At 40.9% G+C, this 26,857-nt stretch overlaps 1 protein-coding gene and 1 pseudogene across 2 annotated transcripts in view; one reads left to right on the forward strand and one right to left on the reverse strand.

Annotated features, from left to right (window-relative positions):
- Nucleotides 1-26,857, forward strand: part of Rnf212b (ring finger protein 212B) — a 71,583-nt gene that overhangs the window by 30,375 nt on the left and 14,351 nt on the right. For both annotated transcript variants that reach the window (XM_029469303.1, XM_021182410.2), the window contains 6 exons: nt 756-856; nt 3,759-3,811; nt 4,358-4,432; nt 22,210-22,325; nt 24,605-24,665; nt 25,650-25,678. In XM_029469303.1, the coding sequence (XP_029325163.1) occupies nt 757-856; nt 3,759-3,811; nt 4,358-4,432; nt 22,210-22,325; nt 24,605-24,665; nt 25,650-25,678 (434 nt within the window). In that variant the 5' untranslated portion in view covers nt 756. The remainder of the gene's footprint in view (nt 1-755; nt 857-3,758; nt 3,812-4,357; nt 4,433-22,209; nt 22,326-24,604; nt 24,666-25,649; nt 25,679-26,857) is intronic.
- On the reverse strand, nt 10,907-17,951 carry LOC110309614 (annotated as a pseudogene).

The following is a 26,857-nucleotide window of genomic DNA, read 5'->3' on the forward strand; positions in this document are numbered from 1 at the left end:
TTGGTTAGGTGTGGTTATAATCATGTGCATCGTGTGTCTATGTGTGGGAGGGGTGGGGATGAGCCTGGTCATGACTTGACACCTCGATCTGTGACTGGGTTTCTGTGGGGGAGGCGTGTGTTAGCTGATAAACTCTTATCATCAACTGCTTCGCTTCTATAAGACGTGTCCAAGTGTGGTCTGTCTGATCCACCACTGCCTATTGGCTGCTTTCTCTGCCCTATGAGTAAAGACATGGGCTGGGCTGGGCTGGGGGCTGGGCTAGGGGCTGGGCTGGGCTGGGGCTCAGTGGTGGTGTACTTGTTTAATGTTCATGAAGCTCTAGTTTGAGCCATAGCACCTCACAAATATGGCTTTTTTTTCTCATTTTTTAAAAGATTGTTTTTCTAGTTATTAATTGAACTATGAGTTAAGCTACAAAACTTACAAAAGAAAAGCAAGTTACAGTAAAGGCAAACATATAAATATAGATAGCTAACTATACCACTCCAAGAGGGAGAAAAAAAGCCTCATTTCTGACTTCCCATTACTTTTCTACTTCACACACACACACACACACACACACGTTCTCTGGCATATAGTAAAGGTAGTTTGGTGACTTTTTTTCTCATATGTATATCCCTACAGACAAATGTAATGCCTACAAATTTGTTCCCACATCCAGTAAACTGTCGAATGTTAAGCAGTGCTATTGTAATAGGTATAATTATGTTATGCCCTACATTATCCTTATTCTTTTTCTCTATCTGGTCCAGAATGGATTGGTTTCATTGCAACCAGTGTTTCCGAAAAGATGGGGCCCATTTCTTTGTCACCAGCTGTGGCCATATTTTCTGTAAAAAGTGTATGACTCTGGGTGAGTGACTTCTTTTCAGATTTATCCCAAAATGTTTAACTTAGATATAATGAGTAGCCATTTCTCTCTGTGATGCAGAATAAATGTCATTTAGTAGGCATCAGTGATAATACGGATTCTGTATGTAGGTTCATTTTAGAAATTAAAGGAACCCATTAATAAAAGAATGGCACTAACTGATTTAGCAATAGTGTTACTCTTCAGTGTTTTAAGTTGTGTCGGGAAAAGTCATACTGGATGAAATATGATGTTGATACCTTGGAGTTTAATAAGCAATTTCCTATTTCTTTATTTGGCAGTACTAAGTATAGAACTAGGGCTTTATTTATTTATTCATTTATAGGTATTTTCTTCATTTACATTTCTAGTGCTATCCCAAAAGTCCCCCATACCCTCCCCCCTGACTCCCCTAGAACTAGGGCTTTGCATCTGCTTACACCCTAAGCCCCCATACAATTAAACAAATAAGTTACAATGTTTGTTTTCAATTAACAGATTTTTAAGAATAATTTTTGCTTTTTCTGTTGTTTATGAGGCAGGATCTTACTCTATAGCTTTAACTGTCCTTGAACTCACCATCTTCCTGCCCCAGCCTCCCAAATGCTGGGGTTTCAGCTGTGTACCACCAAACCCAGCCTCCAGCATAATCTTCACCACAGCCTTTGGTAGTAATTACTGGCAGAGCTATTTTATAAATGAGGAAATTATCTGAGAGAATAAATGATTGCCAACTTCTTACAACTGTCAAGTTTTAGAAAGGAAACTTAAAGGCCAGGTGGGACATGGTGACAAATGCCTTTAATCACAACACTGGAGAGGCAAAGTCAAGAGCTCCAGGCCAGCCAGAGCTACAAAATGAGACCCTGTCTCAAGAAAGAGTTGAGTTGAAGGTTTTATATTGGAGTGAGCATTGGGAAATGAACCCAGAACCTCTAGGATGCTAGACAAATACTCTGAGCTACACTCCTCATCACTATTTACTTTTATTAATGTGAAAATTCTTAGGGCTGGGTGAGCTGACATGGTGGTTATGATTATAGCTACTGGGGAGGCTCAGTCAGGGGGTTGGTTACTGGAACAGAGGAGTTTGAAGGCCAGTATGGGCAACATACAGATTCTGTCTGAGAACAAGTGTAACAACAACCCTGTGAACTATACAAATTCCAGAAAAAGGAATTTCCCCTACTTAGGACAGGATGCTTTGATTAAGGAAAATATCAGAGAAGACATTCTGCTACAGTAGGGTTTGCCAAGTTTGGCAAAGATCATTTTAACTTACAACTGGGGTCTGGACAGACGGCTCTATGGTTAGGAGCACTTGCTGCTCTGGCAACGGATGTGTGTTTAGTTCCCAATACTCACAAGGTGCCTCATAACCATCTGTAACTCTACTTCTGGGGATCTGATGCCCTCTTCTGGCCTCCACAGGCACTAGGCACACACCACAAATGGTACATATACTTACATGCAGGCAAATACTCATGTATATAAAGTAAAAACACATCTTTTAAAACAATTTAGAACAGTAGCATGTGCAATAACATGACATCATTAAATTACAGTGCAGATGTTACACAGAGTTGAGATAGAATAGAGAAAGGTAAAAATGGTGAAAGATGAAGCTAGAGGGAGGCAGTCGCAAAATGCTAGAAATGTCTGTCCACCAGGGTAAGGATCCTGAGCTGTTACCCTGTTGGTTCTAGAAAGCTCTAGAAGGTTGTTTTTCTTTTAAATAGAATATTTTTCACTTGCTGGCTCATACTGAGATCAGTATATAGGGCAGACTGGAAAAGAAACTTTATTCCCCAAGGAAAGAACAGTGATGTTAAGTAGTATCTGGAGAACTTTTTCCTCGGTGTGAGTCTCATGACCCTTTTGGGTTATCTGCTGATGCAATGAGACTGTTCAGTGTGGTTTCAGCAGCCCACTGGAGTGATTGTCTCTGCAAAGCGTAAAGCCATCTAATGCTTTTTCCTGCTGTGGCATTTATCTTTTCTTTTTTCATGGATGAACCTAGGGTCATGCATGCTAAACCAGTTTCTGTCACTGAGCCTCGTCCATGGCCCTGTGACATTTATCATCCACTGCTAATACTGCATTGTATAAGGAGAGCTTAGGACGTGTACTTTCTGCTTCTTTCAGATTGCATTAGTTGAAGAATAAGAGCAGGAGAGCTTCTAGATCCAGGAATGTTAGCCAAGTGACAACAGGGTAGGATAACTGGGGAGCCAGCCTCTTTACAGTGCCCAGTGTGCCTGCTGTCCTGCAGAGGAGAGGTGGCTCAGTGTGTAAAAGCACTAGCCTTTTTTCTAGAGGTTCAATTCTGAGCACCCATATGGTGACTCACAACTGTTCCATAACTCCAGTTGAGAGGATCTGACACCTTCTTCTGATTTCCTTAGGCACCAAACATGTAAACATGTACACAGGCATACACAAAGGCAAAACACTCATAAAATAAATCTTTTCCAAAATGTCACCTGAAATGAAAACCACTCTTGTATTTGTCCGAGAACACTTGCAAATGTATTCCTGTACTTTTGTTGGCACAACAGAAACTACCAGTGAATACCAGCAGTCCTAGTACTCAGGAGCCTGAGACAGGAGAGTTGCTACAAGTTTCAGGCTAGTCTGGGCTACATTTATGAAACCTGGTCTCTAAAACAAAGGAAAGAAGATAGAGAGCGTCAGGGTGTAGGCCCTCATGCTTCAACACATTTGTGTGGAAATGCTGATTTAGAGAACAGAGATTAAGGTAAAATAGTTTTATAGCACAGTGATAATCTAAATTTAGTTAAGAATCTTTTATTTCTTGCTAGCCTACTTGACAGTCACTATGTACTTTAGGAAAATCTTACCTCCTGCCCTTAAGAACAAATATTTTTTTCCTTTTTCCTCTCAGAAAAATGTGCTGTTTGTGGAAATCTTTGCAAGCATCTGGCTCTTTCTGATAATGTAAGTTTTTACCGTTTTCATAAACTGTGTCATCTAGTCCCTGGCCTGTAGGAAGTACATAACACAGATAATGAGCATCTTAAAACAAAAAGAAGCAGCAAATTTACAGATAGCAGTTATAAAAAGGTATTTATTTAATTCTAATGTCAGTAGTTTCTTTAATTTTTTGAAAGATGTATTTATTTATTTTATATATGTAAGTACACTGTAGCTGTACAGATGGTTGTGAGCCTTCATGTGGTTGTTGAAATTGAATTTTTAGGACCTCTGCTTACTCTGGTCAGACTCACTTGCTCAGTCCCTGCTTGCTCCAGCCCAAAGATTTATTTATTAATATACATAAGTACACTGTAGCTGACTTCATCTGCACCAGAAGAGGGCGTCAGATCTCTTTATGGGTGGTTGTGAACCACCATGTGGTTGCTGGGATTTGAACTCAGGACCTTCAGGAGAGCAGTCAGCACTCTTACCCGCTGAGCCATCTCGCCAGCCCAGTTTCTTTCATTTTGTTGTGGCTATTCTCACCATGTCTTCCTCTCTTCATAGCTAAAGCCTCAAGAAAAGAAGTTCTTCAAAAGCCCTGTAGAGACAACTTTGCAGTGCTTTAGTCACATCTCTCAGGTATGAGAACCAAAAGGAAGAAAATGTCTTACTGCTGTAAGCTCAAGGCCACCTTGGGTCATTAGTGAGTACAACTGGGTACATAGAACCCCTATCTCCAAGAAAAGGGTGAGGGGAGCCCCCCATCTCTTTTGAGACAGGGTTTCTTTGTGTTAGCCCTGGCTGTTCTAGAACTTGCTCTGGAGCTCAGAAATCCACCTTCTTCTGCGTCCACCTGGATTACAGGTTTGTGCCACCACCACCAGGCAGGGAGTTTTTCTTTAAAAGATCTTTGTACACAGTGGAGAGAAACTGCTCTCTTTGCTTTCTTACCTGATACAAATCTCTACCAGTTAACTTTTTACTGATCCAGAATCTATGGTATGCAGTCAAAACTGCAGTCTAATTGAATCTTACTTTGTAGTTCCTACTTCTAGGAACCAGTTCTTGTGACTCAGCAGTGCTCTAAGGAACCTTATCATCTTTCTCTGCAGACACAGGCATTTTCTTTAAAAATTGCATGTCTAGGCCTACAAAGCATGGATTTGGTAATTTATCTTGTGACCTTTTGCTTACAGACCTACATCCATGAACATGTATCTTAAGTCTTTGTTTTTCAGTAACCTTTACAATAATATTCAACTTTATTTGGTGTTAACAACCAGTTGCTTGAATGTCAGAAAATATTTTTCTTTCCTGATGTCTCCTATGTTGGTGAATGACTGACATGATCAGGAGTAGTAGAATATAGCAAAAGGCAGCGAGAGGGTACTGTCGTTATCTGAGAGAGTTCTCAAGTTGTAAAGACTTTAATTTTCAAGTTTTCACTCTCTAGCTCTCTGCTGAGATGAATTTTAGTATTATGGATCACCTCTTTTGGAACAACTTTTCAGACTTTTTCAAGCTAGAGAGATGGCTCAGTGGGTAAAGGCACTTGCTGGCAAGCTGACAGCCTGAGTTTAATCTCTGGAACCCATATAATGGAAGGAGAGAACTGCCTTGTGAAAGTTGTTCTCTTACCTCTATGTGCATGTATGTGTGTGCGGGCACACAAGAAAAATATCTAACTTGGAAAGATTTTATCACTTCATTTTATTGATACTGCGTTGGTTATTAGACCCTGGGCCCTCTACATGCTTGGCAAGTGCTCTACCACTGTGCCAAATCCCCAACTACTGTCTTTTTTTTTTTTTTTGCTTGTTGTCCTCAAAGGGAGCCTTCCCTCCACCCCACTCTTGGAACTCACAGCTGTGTGCTCTGTATGTGTGCCTGTGCGTATGTTAGGAAAAGGACCATTGCATACCACAGCAAAAATGTAGGACGCCTTGCAGGAGTCAGTTCTCCTCTTTTTCCAGCACATGGGTGCTGTGGATTAAACTCCTGTCGTCATCTGGTTTGGTGGCGTTTGGTGCCTTTTCCCACTGAACCATCTCTCTGGCCCAAGAAAAGGTCTCTTGTATGCTATAATTCACTCTGTAGCTAAGGACGATCCTGTATTTCTGATCCTTTTTCCTCTACTTGCATGCTGAGAATTTAGGAATGTCCTGCCACTCTAGGTTTATATGTATTGGGTGTAGAACCCATGGTCTTACACATGCTGGGCTATCATTTAACCACCTGGGCTCTAGCTCTAGCATGTTAGTTTTTTGGTTTTGTTTTGAGAAAGAATCTCAGTTTGTAGGCTAGGCTAACCTCAAATGCACAATCCTTATGCCCCTGTCTCCTGAATGCTGGACAAGGCATTCAGTACAAGGCATGTACCTAAACCCAGCCTTGGCTTTCATAGTCTTTGCCTTATTGTTTTGTGTGGCGTATCGCTGGGAGTCAAATTCAGAGCCCCACACATACCAAGCAAACTCTCTACCAGTATCAGTTGTTCTTCTTAAGAAAACATTTTTTTTTTAAGACAGGTTTCATTATAGCCCAGGATGGCTTTGAGCTTCCTAGATAGCCAAGGATGACCTTGCACTTGTGATTGTTCTTCCTCCATTTCCCAAGAATTGGGATCACAGGCAAGTCCCACCACAACCAGCTCAAGTATGCCTTTTCTAACCATGAAAGCTATCATTAGTGTTTCCCCAGCCACCAGTCTTGGCTCTGGAAACACAGTAAGCAGAATTAAAGCTTTGGCCTTGGCTGTCTTAGTCACTTGGATGAGCCATTATGTTGAGATATATTCAATGTTGTGAGTGGATAAAAATCCAACTGAGACCCAAGGAGAAAGGTAAAAGAGGTCACTTGAACAAGAGAAAGAGCGGAGCTTTGGTTAATATTTAATCCCACAGTTAGTTAATGATCAGGAAAGAAATTATGTATAGTCTGAATCTTAACCTGCCTAATCACGGGACCAATTATACATGGTCAAATAATCAAGGTAAAATAAATAGAAATGGTTAGTTAATCATCACTTTAGTGATGGGTCAGTTTGGTTAAGTCAGCAATCTGAAAATATATTTTCCTAATCTGTGAAGTTGAATAACTGATGTGGTGCCTACCCCTAAACTGCATCATTCAAGCTTCTGCTTAAAGTTTTTATTTCGTCAGAAGGATCTTCTCTAGCATCTTAGAAGCTGCTCCAGCATCTACTTTGTGTCTTGTTTTTATCACAACTCCTGTCTGTTGTCTTGTGTGCTTGTTTACCTCTGAATCCTGCACTGACATACAGCTCTGTGAGGACAGAGATTTGGTCAGTTTAGTCTGTTGTTCTCTTGAAGAGTTTCTAATACTGAATAGACATCCAAAACACTGCCCTAAAATGAGTGAATGGGGTATTGCTCTAAATGTCCGTTTCCATTCTCAACAATGACTCAACAAGGACATTTTTTCTTCTCTGTTATAGTTCTTGATAAAGCTTCCTGTTTTGAATTCTTGACTCCACTCTAAACTTTCCAAGGGAATTGAAAAGCTTGTAAGAGCCTGCTAGTTTCATCTTCCTAAACCATAAAGCCCCACCTTTACTCACAGGTAGACACCTTTCAAATGCATGCAGTAGTGTTCTTCTCTAGTAAAGCCTCCATGATTCCTGTAGCAGAAGTTTGTCTTAGTTCTTGTACTCTATATTGATTTTAACCCTGCAATATACTTAACTCTAAAAATGATTTATATCTTCATATATCCGATTTATCTGTTGTCTTAGTCAGGGTTTCTAGTCCTGCACAAACATCATGACCAAGAAGCAAGTTGGGGAGGAAAGGGTTTATTCGGCTTACATTTCCATACTGCTGTTGATCTCCAAAAGATGCAGGACTGGAACTCAAGCAGGTCAGAAAGCAGGAACTGATGCAGAGGCCATGGAGGGATGTTCTTTACTGGCTTGCTTCACCTGGCTTGCTCAGCCTGCTCTCTTATAGAACCCAAGACTATCAACCTAGAGATGGTCCCACCCACAAGGGGCCTTTCCCCCTTGATCACTAATTGAGAAAATGCCTTACAGTTGGATCTCATGGAGGCATTTCCTCAACTGAAGCTCCTTTCTCTGTGATAACTCCAGCTGTGTCAAGTTGACACAAAACTAGCCAGTACATCTGTTTTTCTCACTTTTTAGAGGCAGATGTATCTTTGTAGCACTTAATGTCTAACTAGATGTCTGACCTAAATTATTTTCATAAGAAGCGGTTTGTAGAGCCAGGTGTGGTGGCAAAAAACATTTGAACTGGGAAGCAGAGGTAGGGGGACTCTTCTGGGAGTTTGAGGTCAGCTTGGTCTACATGGCAAGTTCCAAGACAGCCAGGACTACACAGATAGATCCTGACTCAAAAACAAACAAACAAACAAAACAAAACAAAAATAGAAATGCTTGTAAATGACTGGGATGTAAGGACAGGTAAAAGGGAGGTTATTGAAGGTCAGAGAAGGAGGTACTTGGAGATCCTGACAAGAAATTTAATTTTAACTTGCACTATTGGAATGTTTTTTTAACAAGGAAATTATGTTATATGGTATAGTTTTAAAAGAGAATATGGCTGTTGAGTAACTAGGCAATAAATAGGTTAAGGGTACAGGCAAGGAGACCAGTCAGGAGGGAAAAATCTAAGCAGATGGCTTGCACTGAATCAGTGTTAGCAGCAGAAAGGGGAAAAAGCATGAAGGTTATAGCTCAGTAGCAGAGGCCTTTCCCAGCAGGTAGAAAGGCCTGGGTTGATTCTCAAGACAGACAGACAGACAGACAGACACACACACACACATACACACACCAGAGAAGGACATGGTCATTACTTGTGTTTTGTTTTATATTCTGAAAGCTCAAGGGCAATTTTATTAATGTTTAAGAAAAAACATAGTACAGGTTAAGTGAAAATACTAGCAGCTGCCAGGAGAAGGAGAGAAAAAGTAATTCCTTTTCAGTTAGACATTAGAAATAGACAGCCTACTTTTAAAGGGGAGTGGATAGAGAGATGGCTCCGTGATTAAGAATACTTGTTCTTGCAAGATCTATGTTCAGTTCCCAAAACCCACATGGTGGTTCACTGCCATCCATAACTCTAGTTCCAGGGATCATACCCACTTTTCTGACCTCCACAGGCATAAACATAGTACACATACATTCAGGGAAAATACTTTTATACAAACAATAAATAAACAAGCAAACAAACAAATGAGAAGAACTGCAGAGATGACTTGTGGTTAAGAGCTGCTCTTCTAGGGGTCTTGAGTTCAATTCTCAGCACCTGTCTGGTGGATCACAACCATCTACAGTGGAATCTGATGCCCCCTTCTGGCATTCAGGTGCACATACAGATAGAGCACTCATACATAAAATACATATATAAATAAATCTTTTAAAATATTTAAATAAATAAGTAAATAGAAAAGCATTTCCAGGAATAGAAGTAGAAACTAGCCTAAGGGAGCTAAGTAAAGAGCCCCAAAGCTAGTTTTGTAGGTTTTGTTTGTTTGTTTGTTTGTTTGGAGGATGTATGTGTGTATGTATGTGTGTATTGTTTTGTTTTGTTTTGAAACAGGATCTCTCTACATAGCCATGGCTGTCCTAGAACTCAATATGTAAGCCAGACTGGCCTCCAATTCACAGAGACCCACCTACCATTGCCTCCAAAGTTGTACAATACCACATTTGGCATGACTTATTTTCTAAAGAGTGAAGAAGTAATGTCGCTGGTACAAAGCAAGAAAAGGTTTTACCTTGTTTTTATTGTTTCCTCAAAGATCTACAACCATTTTTTCCTGGTTGATTTTCTCCTGCATCTGACAGGAAGATGTAGACACATTAGGTTTTAGATGTTTCTCAGAAATCCAGGTGGGCACGTCAGGAGGGCTGAGCTCATTCGGGAGCTCAGGGCATAGGAAAAGACTGAGCTATGAGTTCATAGAATGCCAGAAAATCCTTTCTAAAGCTTAGATGGGGGTTGCTCAGTGGTAGGGTGTATACCTTTCTCAATACTGTTAGAATACCAGAGCTGTGTACCCATCCATGTGCAATCCCCTATCCTCATCCCCAACACATACACATAGAGAAAATAAGTCTTGGGGATAAATAAGATCATGTAAGTAGAGTTCCTTCAATGTCAAGCAATTAGGTGGAAAAAGAGAAATTAGGAAAACTACAATCAGAAGTAAAAACAAAAATATGTGGTGTCCTAGAAGTCAAATGAAGGAAGAAAAGTGTTCCCAAAGGTAGATAGAGTCAGCTGAGTCAAGTACTGTTGAGAGATGAAGTCAGAATTATATGAGTAAAATCAGAGTTGGCTGGCCTTAACAGTGGAAAGTTTATTGTCATCCCCCACAGTGTCTTAACACTATATTGGACCTTACTGCTGGGTAATTATCTCTCGTCTATTTTACCTCCTGAACTCTTAACAGCCTTCTGTGATCTGGTTTCTAACAGTTGCATTAAAAACTGCCCCTACTAAGGGCATCAACATCCTCATCAAAATCAATATATTTTTTGTTGCTATTATAAATGATCTCTTTGCCATATCCGAAGTCTTATTTCTCTGCTTAGAAATATTCTCTGGCTATCTTAACCAGCTTGCACTGTTTCCTTTTGGGCTTCATCTTCATCTGTACATCTCTTAAATAGCTATATTCCTCTGAGTGCTATCTTTCCTCTTTATACACTATTTTCTAATTGGCTTATTTCTTTTGGTGGTGTCTTATTCCTTGTCTTCCTTATATAGTTTGGATATTAAGTCCTCTGTCAGCTGTAGGGTTAGTGAACATCTTTTCCCATTCTCTAGGCTGCTGTTTTGTCCTTTTGCCTTATAGAGGCTTTTCAGTTTTATGAAGTCTCATTTATTGTCAGTCTTAGTGCTTATGCTATCAGTGTTCTGTTCAGGAAATTGTCTCCTGTGTCAATGCATTCAAGGCTCTTTCCCACTTTCTCTTCTGTTAGGTTCAGTATGTCTGGTTTTATGTTGAGGGTTGGGTTTGTTTGTTTTTTTTTTTTTTGCCACCACGTGCACTTTATTTAATCCACTGTGGACAGATATGTGAAGGTAACATTTGCATACACATAGGATAAAGGGTCAAAGCTTCAGCCTAGGGGGAGGGCCAGATGTGGACCATGGAGCTCAGGGCAGCTAGAATCCAGATTGTGGCGTTCTTTGTGAAAACGAATTGAAAGACTACCACAGAGGTGGTAGAGAAGATAATGATGCAGATAATGACCATAAGGATGCTGAAGATCAGGGAGCTGACATTCAGGCACTTGGCAGTGGAGGTGTAGGCCTGGAATCCAATCACATCGCCCACCATCTTCCTGTCCCTGGACTTCACAAAGTAGGCATAGGCAATGAAGCCCAGGCAGCAGGCATTGAAGAAGAGTGTATTGAACAGGGACCAGGCCACATGGTCAGGCACGGAACTCTCTGGGCATGTTGATCACAGTGGTCCTCACAACAGCTGAGTTGTTGGGTTCCCCCAGCTCAGTCACTCCATACTCCTCTTTGATTATCTCATGGCTTGGAGGAAGTCTGGCATTGGTGGGCAAGAAGGCTTGAGAATTGTGGCTCACAGTATTGACTCTGGAACTATCGCCCCCTATGCTGAGGTTTTTATACAGGGTGATAGATATGGATCTGTTTGTATTCTTCTACATGCTGACATCCAGTTAGACCAGGCTGTTTGCTGAAGATGCTTTTTGTCCATTGTATATTTATGGCTTCTTTATCAAAAAATTAGGCATCCATTAGTGTGTAGATTTATGTCTGGGACTTTGACTTGATTCCATTGATCTGTTTGTCTCTTTTTATGCTAATGTCATGGAGCTTTTTATTACTTTAGCTTCATAGTGTAGTTTGAGATCAGGGATTGTGATACCTCTGAATGTTCTTTCATTGTACAAGATTGTTTAGCTATCCGGGTTTTTCTTTTTCCATGTGATGTTTAGTATTGTTCTTGCAACAGACCCATCTTTTTAGCACCTTCTAACTTGTTCAGCAACTCAGAAGCGCCCCAAACCTTCACTGGGTGTCACTGATTAAATAGTTGTCCATTGGTGACTGAACTTACACTCTTAGCCTTTATCCCTTCCATCGATATGCGGAGAAAGGAGAAGGACTAGGGCTGAGAGTTCTAACCCTCTAATCAGTACTGGTTTCTCAAGCAGCCAACTCCATCTCATCAAGAATCACCTCATTAACACACATTCAGACATGGTTGAAAGGGGCTGGGATTCTACTTTCGCTGAGGACAGTGCCATGGATTTTAGGAACTGTGTTCATGACACACTGCATTCTTCAGAAAATCAACTTAATGTCAATGCAAAACATAGCTATCACCTCAAAGGCAGTATAAAAACCCAGTTTACTCAAGATAAATATGAGTGGCCACAGTCTGGCAGCACGGGTTCCGATTCCCCTGAGGGGCAGGTTTCATGTGGAAGTGCTTGCATAAAGCTTTATAAGTTTTAGGACAAAGTCATAAAGCCAGGCATTTACCAGTACATTGGTTGAAAACACAGGTAGGTGAGTTACAGCAAAAAAGCAAGAAAAATTCTGCTGTTGGTCTCACGTGCTTTCTCTCAACCTTCTTAGCCTTTGAAATTGTTGGTAGATAATGGTCTGCCAAGGATACATTTTAAAAGGTTTTAGTAGTCACAAAGACAGTATCAGGTCAGACATAAAAGTGGGCAATGAATGACTTTTAATGAACTAAAAACAGCACAAGATATTTTGGTTCTGGTCTGCAACATTTTTAAAAAATCTCTTAAATAACTTTTGTTTTTTTGAGACAGGATTTCTTTATGAAATCCTGGCTTTTCTGGAACACTAGTAGTCCAGGCTAACTTCAAACCAACAGAGTTCCATCTTATGGTGAGAGAAGGGGAGGAAAGGGAAGGTAGGGGCTCCATATTCTTTTAAGGCCTTACCTTTAGTAACCCTTTCCCAGGAGGCTTCACAGAATTTTGCCACCTCCCAATAACGCCACAGACTGATGATGAAGTCTTCAACACAAGAACCTTTGAAGCATATTTAGGATCCAAACCATGTCAGGACCTCTGTGTTAAAACCAGTGACAAAGACAAAATACATACATCGCCATACTGTACAAGAGTCCCCAGTCAATCAGTAGTTTTGAAGGGCTGCAGTGATAGCTGTTGTTAAGAGAGCATGCATTACTCTTCCAGAAGGCCTGCATTTGGTTCCTGGCACCCATGTAATTCTAGCTCTTCTTCTGGCCTCCATGGGCCCCCACACAAACCTATCTACAGACACAGAAATACAAGTAAGAGGGGTTTTGTTGTTGTTTTAAGTTTTAAAACTTTTTTATACTACTGGGACTATTCAAAGGAGATAAACAAATAGTCTCTACCTCTCAGCTACATCCCCAGCCCTTTTAAATTTTATTTTGAGGCAATATCTCATTAAATATTTACGTAGTCTTCAGGCTTGTGATCCTCTTGCCTCAACCTCCTGGATACTTGAGATTATGAGTATGCATTGTCATGCCTAACTTTAAATTTGTGTTATAGAGAACATAAAATATATTAAACCAGAGAAAATATATGTACAATGTAATGAATTTCCATTACTAATCATCTTATTTCACCAATTGTAAGCTGATGGCCAGATTTTCCCCTTATCTTCTAAAATCTCAACCAAATTATCCAAAGTCAGGCATTTTATCATGTTAAATGTAAATATTTCATGTGTGTCACTTAAAGTGAGAGTTCTTTTCTTAAGTATTTCCCAATATTGTCAAATAATTACACAGTATTCATATTTCCTCAGTTATCTCATGATTTTGAGGGGGGTCTTTGGGGGTTTTGTTGTTGTTGCTGTTTTGTTTTTTGAGACAGGGTTTCCTTGGCTGTCCTGGAATTTGCTGTGTAGACCAGGCTAGCCTTGAACTCACAGAGATCTTCCTGCCTCTGCTTCCTGAGTGCTGGGATTAAAGGTGTGCACTACCATGCCTGACTTTCCTGATTGTTCTTAGAGTTTGTTTGAGTTAGGTTTCAATAAAGTGTAAAATTTCAGTTGGCTGTTATTTCTCAAGTATCTTTTAACTATAAATTTTACCTTATTTCTTTTTATTATTAAAGAATAAAATGGTCTTTTGTCTTACTGTTCATAACATGGATTTTGTTTCCTGCATTCATGGGGTTATTTGCTGTGCTCCTTGGGCCTGCTCTCCATCACTGAATCTGGGGGAGGTGAGGCGAGACAGCTTGAGCGGTGCTGTATTTCACAAGAAGTTCGTGTCACTCTGCTGTCATCCGTGTGATGCTGCCATGGTGAACTTTGCACGCACTTGTTACTCCTTCATATGGTTCAAAGTGTTGATATGCTAATGCTGTCATTTTCTTGGCAGGTTTTTTCCAGTTGAAATACTTCTAAAATCAAATTCTGTTTCATTAGTCTTGTAACTCTGAAATATACTTCAGAAATATAAGACCTGGAACTATAAAGATGGCTCAGTGGGCAAAGGCAGTTACCACCAAGCTGAGAACCTGGATTCAATCCTTGGGACCCACGTAATGGGAGGAGAGAACCAGCCTCCATACACAGTCCATGGCACACACAAGTAAATAAATGTGAGACTTCTGGAGGTCAGGGAGACTGGCAAGATTTCTAGGTGATTAAGAGTACTTGCTGCCTTCTGGAAGATGTGGGTTCAATTATGTAACCTTAAAATAACTCTCGAAAACTTACCAACTCTATTACAAGTGCTCAGAACACTAAAAACTGCTTGAGACAATAAATATTTAACCAGATAAAAACTCATCCTTAGAAATTAGAATTAGGGACTTGGGGGCTCAGTCAGTAAAGTGCATGCTGCCGCTGCACAGGCCTATGAACCTGAGCACGCATCCCTAGCACCCAGAGAGAAAGTCAGGTACATCAGCACTGGGCAGAGCAGCGGGGAGGACAGAGACAGATGGCTTCCTAGAGGCCATCATAGGCCAGCTGTGGTAGTGGAAATGGTAAAGTCAAATTTGGTGAAAGAAGTTGAAGAAGACACCTACCATTAACCTCTGGCCTCCACAAGCACACACACATATGTGCACATATACACAAGAAAACTTTAAAAAGTAAAGCCACTTTTTTAAAAAGCCACTTTTGTCAGGCTTCTAGCACAAGAGGATCACAGCAGGTTTGAGGTCAGCTTGGTCTACATAGCAAGTTCCAAGCCAGAAAGGACTATTCTAAGACCTTGTCTCAAAAGCAAAAAATTAATACTACTACTAATAATAACAACAGTGCTACAAGTAGTGTTTATTCCTAAAACATATTAGTTTATAGACAGAATCTTTGTTTTGATAACCCACGTTGGGACCCAGTAAGATTGTTCAGTGGGTAGAGCATTTATTTCTAAGTGGAATGACCTGGCCTGGAAAGATGGCTCAGTTGTTAAAGACTAGGCTCGCAACCAAGCCTAATGATCTGAATTCCATCTCCAGAATCCACTTGGTGAAAGAAGAAAACAGAACCCTTCAACCTATTTTCTGATGGCCACATGTGCCCCCTCCCAAAATAAATTAGTGTAAAAAAATCAATAAGCAACACCAGAGCAAAAAACAAAACAAACAAACAAACAACAAAAATACATAGTGAATCTGCTGAGTTCCTACTTTGTTTCCATAACCATGCCTCTGCTATGGTTTGGAAACTGATGTCTCCCAAAGGCTCATATGTTAAACACTTGGCCACCTGTCTATGTCACTGTTAGAGTATGTGAAACCTACAGGAGGTAAAGTTTGGGATGGTAATATAGCTGTCTTAGTTAGGGTTTTACTGCTGTGAGCAGACACCATGACCAAGGCAAGTCTTATAAAAAAACGTTTACTTGGGGCTAGCTTACAGGTTCAGAGGTTCAGTCCATTGTCATCAAGGTGGGAGCATGGCAGTATCCAGGCAGGAATGCGCAGGCAGAGCTGAGAGTTCTACATCTTCATCCAAAGGCTGCTAGTGGAAGACTGACTTCCAGGCAACTAGGATGAGGAGGATCTTATACCCACACCCACAGTGACACACCTATTCCAGCAAGGCCACACCTCCAGATGCTGCCACTCCCTGGTCCAAGAATATACAAGCCATCACAATAGCTTAGTTGATAGTGTTGGCCTAGCATGCATGAAGTCCTGGATTCACTCCCCAGCACCCCATAGAACTGAGCACAGTGATACATGCCTATATTCCAGGTCTCAGGAAGTGAAGCTAGGAGAATCAGAAGTGCAAAGGCATCATCAGCCACATAAAGTTCAAGCCCCTGGTGTTTTTGTGTTGTGTTGTTCTAAGTGAGGCTAGGAGAAGTAAGTTAGATAATTGACATGAACTTGAAGGGAACATGGAGATCCTTGTCCCTTCCTGTCTCTCTTCCTGCCAGCCATTTGAAGTTGGTTACTTGGTGCGGTCTTTGAATGAAAATGCCCCCCCCTCCAGATTTCTGAGCACTTGGTTCCCAGTTGATGATGTTGGGGGGGGGGTCTAAAAAATGTAACCATGCAGGAGGAAGTCCATCACTAGGGATAGGCACTAAGAAGCCAGAGCCTTTGCTTCCAGTTCACTCACCTTTAGGCTGTGGTTCTTGGGTAAACCCTCAGCTTCCTGTTCACTCTGCAACCATAGCATAGATCAAGTTCTTCTGTTTGTTCCTTTGGCCATAGCATTTTATCACAGCATCAGAAAAGTACCTAATACAATTGGTAAGCATAGACTATAACCTTGGGAACAATGAGCCCAAAACCCCTTCCTTCTCATAGGTAGGTAATTGCGGTTATCTTGTCACTGTAGATATAAGCTGATAAACAGCTCTTCTCAGGTGTCTTTACTCTCTCCCCAGACTTTTGATAGACCTAACTCAGAACTGAAGTTTTACAATGCTCTCCTCAATAAATAAAAGTTATGTCCTAGTTGGGCATTGTGGTGCCTTTATGGAGAGGCAGAGACAGGTAGATCTCTGTGGGTTAAAGGCTAGCCAAATCTATAGCAAGTTCCAGGATAGCCAGAGATATGTAGTAAGTCCTAGTCTCAAAGTAAAAAGAAGTATGTTCTATGTGTTAAATAAAATGATAGATAAAATGTATAGAAGACTATTGGACTAGACTGAGCCACTGCATAGGCCCAACAGACCGAACCAAATAGACCCATTCATGCAGAAATTTCATGCCACCAAGTCCAAACTAAGTTGTTTATTTGACTGCCCAAGAAGGGTGGAGAGGGAGAAGAGGGAGAATAGCCAACTTTAAACATGCTAGTTTTATTCATAATGATAAAGAGATCCTTTCTGGTTTTATTTTTATAAGATATTTACTTTGAAATTACTAATATGAAGATGGCATGGTAGTATATGCTTATGACACCAGGACTTGGAATAGTGAAGAAATAGATCATGAGTTTGAGGTCAGCTGGGCTACATAGAATAATTTTGAAATTATTTAAAAAATTGATTTAAAAATTATTAATCTGCTTTTTTGCTGCTGTTTTCTTCAGCTCTTTCCTGTCTCTAATGCCAACTCCGTTTGGTTTATCAAGATCCACCTGTTTTATAGAGAGATAATGCCTAATTTAAGAACCATAAACAATACAGTCCTCCTTTAGCCACAAGGAATACCATGATCCCCAGTGGATTCATAAAACAGCAGATAGTTCTGAAATGTATATGTGCTATAGTTTTCCTCTGTATGCATAAACCTATAGTAAAGTTGAATTTGTAAGTTAGGCACAATGAGAGATTCACAATGCAAAAATGGAAGAATTTCTTTTTCCTTCTACACAGTTTTACGATGTGCTGGCTTGTTTTATGTCAGCTTGACACAAACCAGAGGCATTTTGGGAAGAAGGAACTTGAGCTGAGAAAGTGTCCTCACCAGATTGGCCTGTGATACATTTTCTCAATGGATGATAGATGTGGGAGAACAGAGTTGACTGTGAGTGGTGCCACCCCTAGGGTGGTGCCCTGGGTTAAGGTTAAAAGAATGCAGGCTAAGCAAGCCATTTGGAACATGCCAGTAAGCAGCACTCCTCCTTGGCCTCTGCATCAGCTCCTGCCTCCAGGTTCCTGTCCTAATTGCCTTTGATGATGAACTGTGATATGGAAATGTAAGCTAAGTTACTTACCTCCCCAGGTTGCTTTTGGCCATGGTGTTTCATCACAGCAATAGAAACCCTAAGACACAAGGGTATGCTTGTTCTTAGCAAAATTTTAACAACTTCCACACATTCTTCTCCTCTCCCTCTAGTTGAGAACTTGTACCTTTTCACTTAAAAGAAGCACTTCATGGCTTCTTTTTGGTGTTTCCAAATTGCCAGCATCACTTTAAGTACAGTAAGAGTTACTCAAACATAAGCACTACAAGGATTGATCTGAAAATACCTTAAACTACCCTGCACCCTGGGTGACTGAAATCCCAGAAGAGTGCAGTGTAGCTGGTGTTTGCTATGTTGTGGGTTCTTCTTTTGCCCCCCCCCCGTTTCACCACTTTGACTAGATAGCAGAGAAAGTTTAGAGGAGAGAGAGATCCCTGAATCTAATTTGTTTCTTCATTGAGCATGACTACTAACAGACTACAACCAATCTCCCTCAATGACCAACAACCACCTACCTCACCTCTCAGGGCCCCAACCTTTCCATACCTGTTGTTTTTAAAACAAAATACCAAACATTGCATTTTACCAAATGAAGACTCAGGAGTCAGGCACTGTGGTAAAAGCCTGCCAGCTCAGAAAGTCAGAGAAAGCACGCAGCTGGTCTTCCTTCTCATCTGAAGTCTCAGAAGGAAAAAACCAAAACAGTTCACCTTCTCCATACTATCTTAAAAACCCAACTGAATGTCCCTCCTTTCTGTTTCCATTGCATCTCTCCATCTTTCTGACTTCCTCTCACTCTGGGTTTTTTTTTCCTGTTTACTCCCTGTTGACAGGTTGCTTGCTCCATCTCTTGACCTATGGTTGATTTTATTCAATCATTTTTACAGTAAACAGAAAGCTCTTGTATTAAAGGTATGTTCTAGGGCTGAGCTGCACCGTTACTAGAAACAGGGTTTTCCACTACACACTCTCACAGTGTGATCAAATATCCAGTAACACTTTTGAATTAAAGGTGTGTGCTGGGGCTGAACCACACCACAACTAGAGATAGGGTTTTCCAGTATACAATCCCAGGGTTCACTGTGTGATCAAATATCTAACATATATCCTCTGAAAAGTTCCCAGAATTTCAAACGTCACACAGTTGCAAAAACTATCTTCAGCTAGCAAAACCACATCTCTGTTAGAGCACCAGACAAATCCTAGCGAGCTGCTTCGTACCAGGCATCCCCACATCCCTACACCTGGGATCAAAACGAAAGTATATTCTCATAATATTTCTGTTTTTAAAAAAAAACAAGAGCCGGGCGTGGTGGCGCACACCTTTAATCCCAGCACTCGAGAGGCAGAGGCAGGCGGATTTCTGAGTTCGAGGCCAACCTGGTCTACAAAGTGAGTTCCAGGACAGCCAGGGCTATACAGAGAAAGCCTGTCTCGAAAAACCAAAAAATAAAAAATAAAAAAAAATTTGTAATTGTCACTATAGTGACTTCCAGTAAGTTTTATAAAAAGTCTGTTATTATCTGTAAGCTAGATTTTATACATTTTTTTTCCTTAGAATCTGACTATGTAACTCTGGTTGGCCTGGAATTCGCTATGAAGACCAGGCTAGCTTTAAACTCACAAAGATGTACATGCCCCCTGAGTGCTGGGATTAAAGGCATGCACCACCAGCCTGACAATTTTATAATTTCTGAAATGAGCAAAAGTCTATAACATGAAGACTCTAATACTTCTTGTCTGATCCTAAATGTAGAGGTGAAGGAATGGCGTCTGGGTCTGGAAGTCAGTCGTTTCACATAGTGTTATAATATTAACCCTTGCATTATCTAGATGGGGTGTCACTAGTATAACAACTTTTATGATCTGCTCTGGGTTACTGTATTAACAAAGCAATCAGCTTAGAAAATGATCTACTTAACAGGGTGGAGTCTTTTCCAGGCAGCTCAGTTGGTCCGAGGCCCTTCCAGGCAGTTTGGCTCATCTGCCTCTTCCAAGTAGCTTCCCTTATCTGAGAGGTTCTCTTAGCAGTTCTCACTAATACATAGTTTGAGGACGATAGGGCTTAGTGAGTCTGGTCAGTTTCAGGGACTTCCTGAAGCTGAGTTATTTGCTGAATTTTAAAGAGGTTCCCTGCAGGATGAAATGTTTCATGTCTCTTTAGGCCTTCCTGTGCCTTAAAGAGCTTCTTTCAAAGATGGGAGGTTTTATCAAAGAGAAAATTGCTACATAACCAGTGGCTGCATCTAAGATTTAGGTTTCACTTTGGGGTGGAGGTAAGAAGGCAAAGAAGGCTTGCTTATGACTAGTCAGAGGGCTCTCCCATAATCTAATCTGGCTCCTTGAGTTCTGTAGTAGTGTCTAGTCTCAGTGTACCTGTGACCCTTGGCAGTCTCAAAGTGAGCAGTAGCTGGACTAAGGTAGGATTTGGCTATGATTAGTCTCCCTTTTTTTGTTAATTTTTAAAGTTTTGTACATTTTCTTTTTAAAGTTTTGATGTGATTGCATTTTGTGGTGGTGTGAATAAGAATAGCTCCCATAAAGTCAGATATTTACATGCCTAGTCTCTAGTTGGTGAGTTGCTTGGAAGGTTTAAGAAGTGTGGCTTTGCCGGAGTATGTGTTCTTGTTGGAGGAGGTACGTCACTGTGGGCTTTTGAAACCTAAAAAACAGTGTGTTTCTGTTTCTGAAGCCTGCCCCCCAGTAGATCCAGATGTAAGCTCTTGGCTACTTCTTCAGCATTATGCCTGCTGGTGTGACGATATGCTCTCTACCATGATAATCATGTACTAACCCTTTGAAACTATAAATAAGCCCCAATTAATACTTTCTTTTATTAGAGTTACTTACCTTGGCCATGGTGTCTTTTCACAGCAATAGAACAATAACTGGGTGGGGGGAATGTATGAGTGTGTGAGAGTGTGTGTGTGTGTGTGTGTGTGTAGTGTATGTACGCTTATGTGTGCATTCCAGAGCACCCACTGAAGCCATCTCACCAGTCTTGCCTACCTGCCTTTTTTATCACAGGATCTTGCTTTGCAGTCCACTAATGTGGCTCAGGCTGGCCTCAACAATCCTCCTACCTCAGCCTCATAAGACCTATGATCATAGGCATGAACTGTCAAAGTCAGCTAAGATTGTAAATGCCTTATAATAGCTCATTTCATTCCATGTTGATCCCACAGCTAGAACTAGACTGCTGGGAGTACCGTGTCTTACTACATAGCTATCGATTTATACTAACTATTACTTCCAAACGCCTCCTCCATCATTTCAGACCATTCCTAAGATTCTAAGGAATTTTTGTCTCTGCTTCTGCTCTGTTCAAATTTTCTAAAATTTTATCTTTATAAGCAAATCAGATGAGGAAAAAAAAATCACGAGAAGAGTACACATACCCAGGGAAGGGCCCTTGATAAAGGGTTTATAGTCAAATCAGTGAAAAAGCAGATGAGACATAAATTCTGCTGTGTATTCAAAATAGAGTCTGACACAGCAAAACACTTTGTAAATATTAACTCTGATTCAACAATCCTGTGATAGGTACATTAGTGTAGCGAATGGTAAAAATGACACAAGAGATAAAGTTATACGCCTATATCCAGAAATAAATCAGAAAACTTAACAAAAATCAGAAATATTCTTTTATGCCCTTCCTCCTTGAGACAGGATCTCATAGCCCATACCAGCTTCAAATTCACATTGTGGCCAGCCAAGGCTAGCCTCACACACCTCATCCTTCTTCCTCTTCCCCCTGGGTACTGGGATGATGAGTGTGTGTCATCACACCTAGTCACAGCTTCACTTTTTACTGAAACAGCACAAACAACCTTCAAATAGCACAGTCTAAGTATTATATGTATATAATATTCTATAATGCCAGAATATTCTCACTAAGGTAAGAGACCGCCAGTGGCCTAAAACGGAAAGCTTTGGCTCTCCCTAGTAGTTGTGAACTCTATAGTTTTGGGGAGTTACAAGTTATTGTTTTTAAAGATTGATTTATTTATTTATTTTATGTATATGAGCACACCATTGCTGTCTCCAGACACACCAGAAGAGGGCATCAGATCCCATTACAGATGGTTGTGAGCCACCATGTGGTTGCTGGGACTTGAACTCAGACCGCTGGAAGAGCAGTCAGTGCTCTTAACGTCTGAGCCATCTCTCCAGCCTGAGTTACAAGTTATACTAAAGGCTATAGGAGAAGACCGGTTCTAAACTATGACTTAGTGGATTTCCCTTTATAGTCAAAAGTAACATGGAGGCGTTAATACAAGTTTTTGCTAACGACCTCGTTTTTCCTAGTAGGTGTGGTGCTTCCAGAAGAAACAAACAGACCTTCTTATGGCCTTTTATAAGGACAGAGTTACAAAGTTAGAAGCAGCTGTGAAGGAGGCCCAGGAAATGGCGGCCAGCCAGAACAAGTAAGCACCAAGTTAAATCTCCAGCTAGTACCTTTTCTTTCTCTGAGTAAAGCTGTAGCCCTTTCCAGATGTAAGCACTGAACGTGGCCCTCTGTGTGTTCATATTGTCATAGGGAGTCAGGCCCTCTGTAGGAAGTCAGGCCCTCTGTGTGTTCACTGTCGTAGGAAGTCAGGCCCTCTGTGTGTTCATATTGTCGTAGGGAGTCAGGCCCTCTGTGTGTTCATATTGTCGTAGGAAGTCAGGCCCTCTGTNCTCTGTGTGTTCATATTGTCGTAGGAAGTCAGGCCCTCTGTGTGTTCATATTGTCGTAGGGAGTCAGGCCCTCTGTGTGTTCATATTGTCGTAGGGAGTCAGGCCCTCTGTGTGTTCATATTGTCGTAGGGAGTCAGGCCCTCTGTGCGTTCATATTGTCGTAGGAAGTCAAGCCCTCTGTGTGTTCACTGTCGTAGGAAGTCAGGCCCTCTGTGTGTTCATATTGTTGTAGGGAGTCAGGCCCTCTGTGTGTTCATATTGTCGTAGGGAGTCAGGCCCTCTGTGTGTTCACTGTCATAGGAAGTCAGGCCCTCTGTGTGTTCATATTGTTGTAGGGAGTCAGGCCCTCTGTGTGTTCACTGTCGTAGGGAGTCAGGCCCTCTGTGTGTTCACTGTCGTAGGGAGTCAGGCCCTCTGTGTGTTCACTGTCGTAGGAAGTCAGGGGCGAAAGTCTTGGTTGCTCTCCTTGCTCTCTCTTATTTTTTCATTCTTCACTCCATGGACTCTCCTCACTGTATGGCATTTCTCTTTTACTTCATTATATCCAAAATCATCTCTTCAGTGAAATAAGATACAGCTGACTCATACAGATAACACTGAAATATAACATGCATTTTGGAAATCTTAAGCTAAAAGACAGAATCTTTGAGACTGGAGAGGTGGCTCAGCAGTTAAGAGCACTGGCTGCTTTTCCAGAAGACCCAAGTTCAAATCCCAGCACCCACTTGGTGGCTCACAACTGCCTGTGACTCCAGGTCCAGGGGATCTGAGCACCCTTACATAGACATACATACAAACAAAATACCAATGTACATAAAATAAAATGCTAATGAAAAAACTAGAATCTTTGTTGAAAACTTAAATTGTTTATTTAATGTTTATTTATGGATGTGTGTTGTCCTTTGACCTCTGCATACCTCTGCCAGGTCAGGGGACAACTCGTGAAGTTGGTTTTCTCCTTTCTCTATGTGGGTTCAGGGAATTGAACTCAAGTCATCAGATCTGGTACAAGGCCTTTCTCCACCGAGCCTTCTCAAAGACCTAGTTGTTAGAAACTTTTACACTTGCTAAACGCATGAAACTCAAGAAGAATGAAGACCAAAGTGTGGACACTGTGCCCCTTCTTAGAATTGGGAACAAAACACCCATGGAAGGAGTTACAGAGACAAAGTTTGGAGCTGTGATGAAAGGATGGACCATCTAGAGACTGCCATATCCAGGGATCCACCCCATAATCAGCTTCCAAACGCTGACACCATTGCATACACTAGCAAGATTTTGCTGAAAGAACCCAGATATAGCTGTCTCTTGTGAGACTATGCTGGGGCCTAGCAAACACAGAAGTGGATGNTCAGAGTCAGCTATTGGATGGATCACAGGGCTCCCAATGGAGAAGCTAGAGAAAGTACCCAAGGAGCTAAAGGGATCTGCAACCCTATAGTTGGAACAACATGATGAACTAACCAGTACCCCGGAGCTCTTGTCTCTAGCTGCATATGTATCGAAAGATGGCCTAGTCGGCCATCACTGGAAAGAGAGGCCCATTGGACTTGCAAACTTTATATGCCCCAATACAGGGGAATGCCAGGGCCAAAANAATGGGAATGGGTGGGTAGGGAATTGGGGGGGGGGTATGGGGGACTTTTGGGATAGCATTGGAAATGTAATTGAGGAAAATACGTAATAAAAAAATAAATAAATAAATAAAAGAAACTTTTACACATCAGTAGTCCAAGACTGTGTGTGAACAAGAAGTGGAATTCTATGCAAACCCCCCTGAAGTCATACCAAACACCTGTTTATTTTGTTCACTTGTTTTTACCATCAAATCCTGCCATTTTCTCCCTGAGTCACCAGATCCTTGATGAAAGCTCCTGGTATATCTGCAAAAACCTCTTAGTAAGCAGTAACTAAGATGTTGATAGTAATAATTTTTATCTGTAAATTAATAGTAATAATCTGTAAAAAAATAGTAATAATTTTTATCATAGTGACCTGAACCTGATTGTGTCCATCTTTTGCCTAGAGAGCTATCAGCCTTAAGAAAGGAGAATGGAGAACTGAAGAAAATTCTAGACATCCTAAAGGTGAATGAAATAGATTTTATTTTATTTTTTACATGTTTTGGTTTTGGTTTCTAGAGATCAAATTCCGGGTCTTTCACATGCTCAATAAATGCCCAGTTACTGAGCTACATCCCCAGGGTTCTCACTGTGTAGTCCAGGCTGGCTTCAGACTCAGAATCCTTCTGTCCCAGTCTTCTGTGGTCCAGGACTGCCACCCATATCACCATCCCCAGTTGAAGGAGACTCTTTGTTATTATTGTACTTGCTACCTTGTCCCTTTCTAGATGGCTCGATAGAGCAGTGCTTCCCAGAAGGATACAGAAGACTTTGGAGGGTTGAAAGCGTCAATACTTAGCACATTTTGACCATTTTGAGATGTCAGCGAGTCGTGCAATTACTGATGAGAATCCCTCATTAAGAAATGTATTTCACCTTAACATTTCTTTTGAAGAAGTCCAGAATACCTCAAGATCTTTTCCTTGTTTGTTTGTTTGAGATTGAGTCTAAAATACCCTCAGCTTTGAACTCTTTTTTTTTAAAGGCTTGTTTAGTATTATTGCTGGTGTATGTATGTGTGTAAGATGTATGATGTGTATGTGATGTGTGCATGAGTGCAGTTGTCTGTCAGAGGGTACCTTTAAGGAAGCAGTTTCTCTTTCCACGGTAGGAACGAGGGATCGATGCAGTCAGGTCTAGCAGGCGTTTTTCCCAACTGAGCCCACTTACTGAGCTGGCTAGCCTGGACTCCTGAGTCTCTTGCCTCCCTTCCTCAGTACTGAGACTACATGTATGTGCTGTATGCCTAGCTCCCCAGTATGATTTTACAAAAAGAAACGAAATTTTTATTCTCTCAAAGCTAACAATTTTCTAAGGAAACAGTTTTTTGTCCTTCTGTTGGCAGCCTTAGCTAAGGGAGTTTGCAGATAAATTATCTAACAAATCAGCCTAAAATGTACTAATTAGAACCCTTAATTATAGCTTCCCTCACTTCATTTCCACCTACAGGCATCTCCAAGCTGCTACTATGGAAGCAGGTGGGTTTCTAACACACTAGCCCTCTACCTTGAAATCTTCTGATTTGTTCTCCAAAACATTTTCAGTTTTATAATTGTACGTAAGTATATGATGATATGCCACATGTGTACAGTATGTAATGAACAATTTATGATATCTGGCATTTCTCTCGTCTTAATCCTTAGCCATTTGCTTCTGTTGGAAAGCTTTTGGCTGGTTTTTCTTCATTCCTAGCTGTGTGACTCCATGATGGATAAAATGGTCAATGAATTGATCATTTACTTTCCTGAGTCTCTGGCAGAAGTGAAATATTTTTGTCTTATTTTTTGTGGTACTGGGGGCTAGGGTCTTGCACGTACTTTACCACTGAGCTAGTGTACTCAAGAGCACCCCCTTTTTATGGAGAGGGGGACTCTCACTATGTAGCCCTAGCCATCCAGGAACTTACGGAGATCTGGAGTGCTGGGATTAAAGGTACATACCACCATGGCTCCCACCCTTCCAGTCCTCTTTTTACTAAACAGCCTCACTAAGTTACCTAGGCTGGTTTTGAACTAGTGATCTTGACTCAGCCTCCTAAGTAACTAGAATTACATGTGCCACCATGCTCAGCTCTGAAGTGAAATACTGATTGTAATGCCCACCCTTGATTATTGTCTTATAAATTTCTACTAATCCTTCAAGAATCCAACATGTATTACTTTCTCCATAATGACTTTATCAAATGGAGTTGGAATTTGTTCATTCAATAAATATTCATTCAGCAATACTACTAAGTACTGTGACTGTGTACAACAGCAGACAGACAGTCTGTGCCCTACCAACTACTAAATATTTTTAATGGTGAATGTATTGAAAAGACATAGCACTCCTGAAGTTACAGAGGTTACTATCAGTATTTCAATTTTTTTATTTTTATATATGCATTATAATACATAACCATTGTTGTGCTTGGATTTGCTTGGTTTTTCCTTCGTGGTCCTGGCAAGTCAAATCTCAAGCCTTACTAAGGAAGCACTCTACCACTGGGTGGTATCTATCCAGGCCTGAGTCTTACCTTCTCTCTTAGTAGCCTGTGAATCACGCGTAGCTAATTGTTTTAGTCTTAAGGCATAGAACATAGATATGTTTGTTGAATGGCTAGCTGACTGGCTGGATGAATGGGTGAATGAATAAATGAATGAATGAGTAGATGTAAA

Source organism: Mus caroli, chromosome 14, assembly GCF_900094665.2.
Source record: "Mus caroli chromosome 14, CAROLI_EIJ_v1.1, whole genome shotgun sequence".
In the NCBI taxonomy this organism is placed as follows: domain Eukaryota; kingdom Metazoa; phylum Chordata; class Mammalia; order Rodentia; family Muridae; genus Mus; species Mus caroli.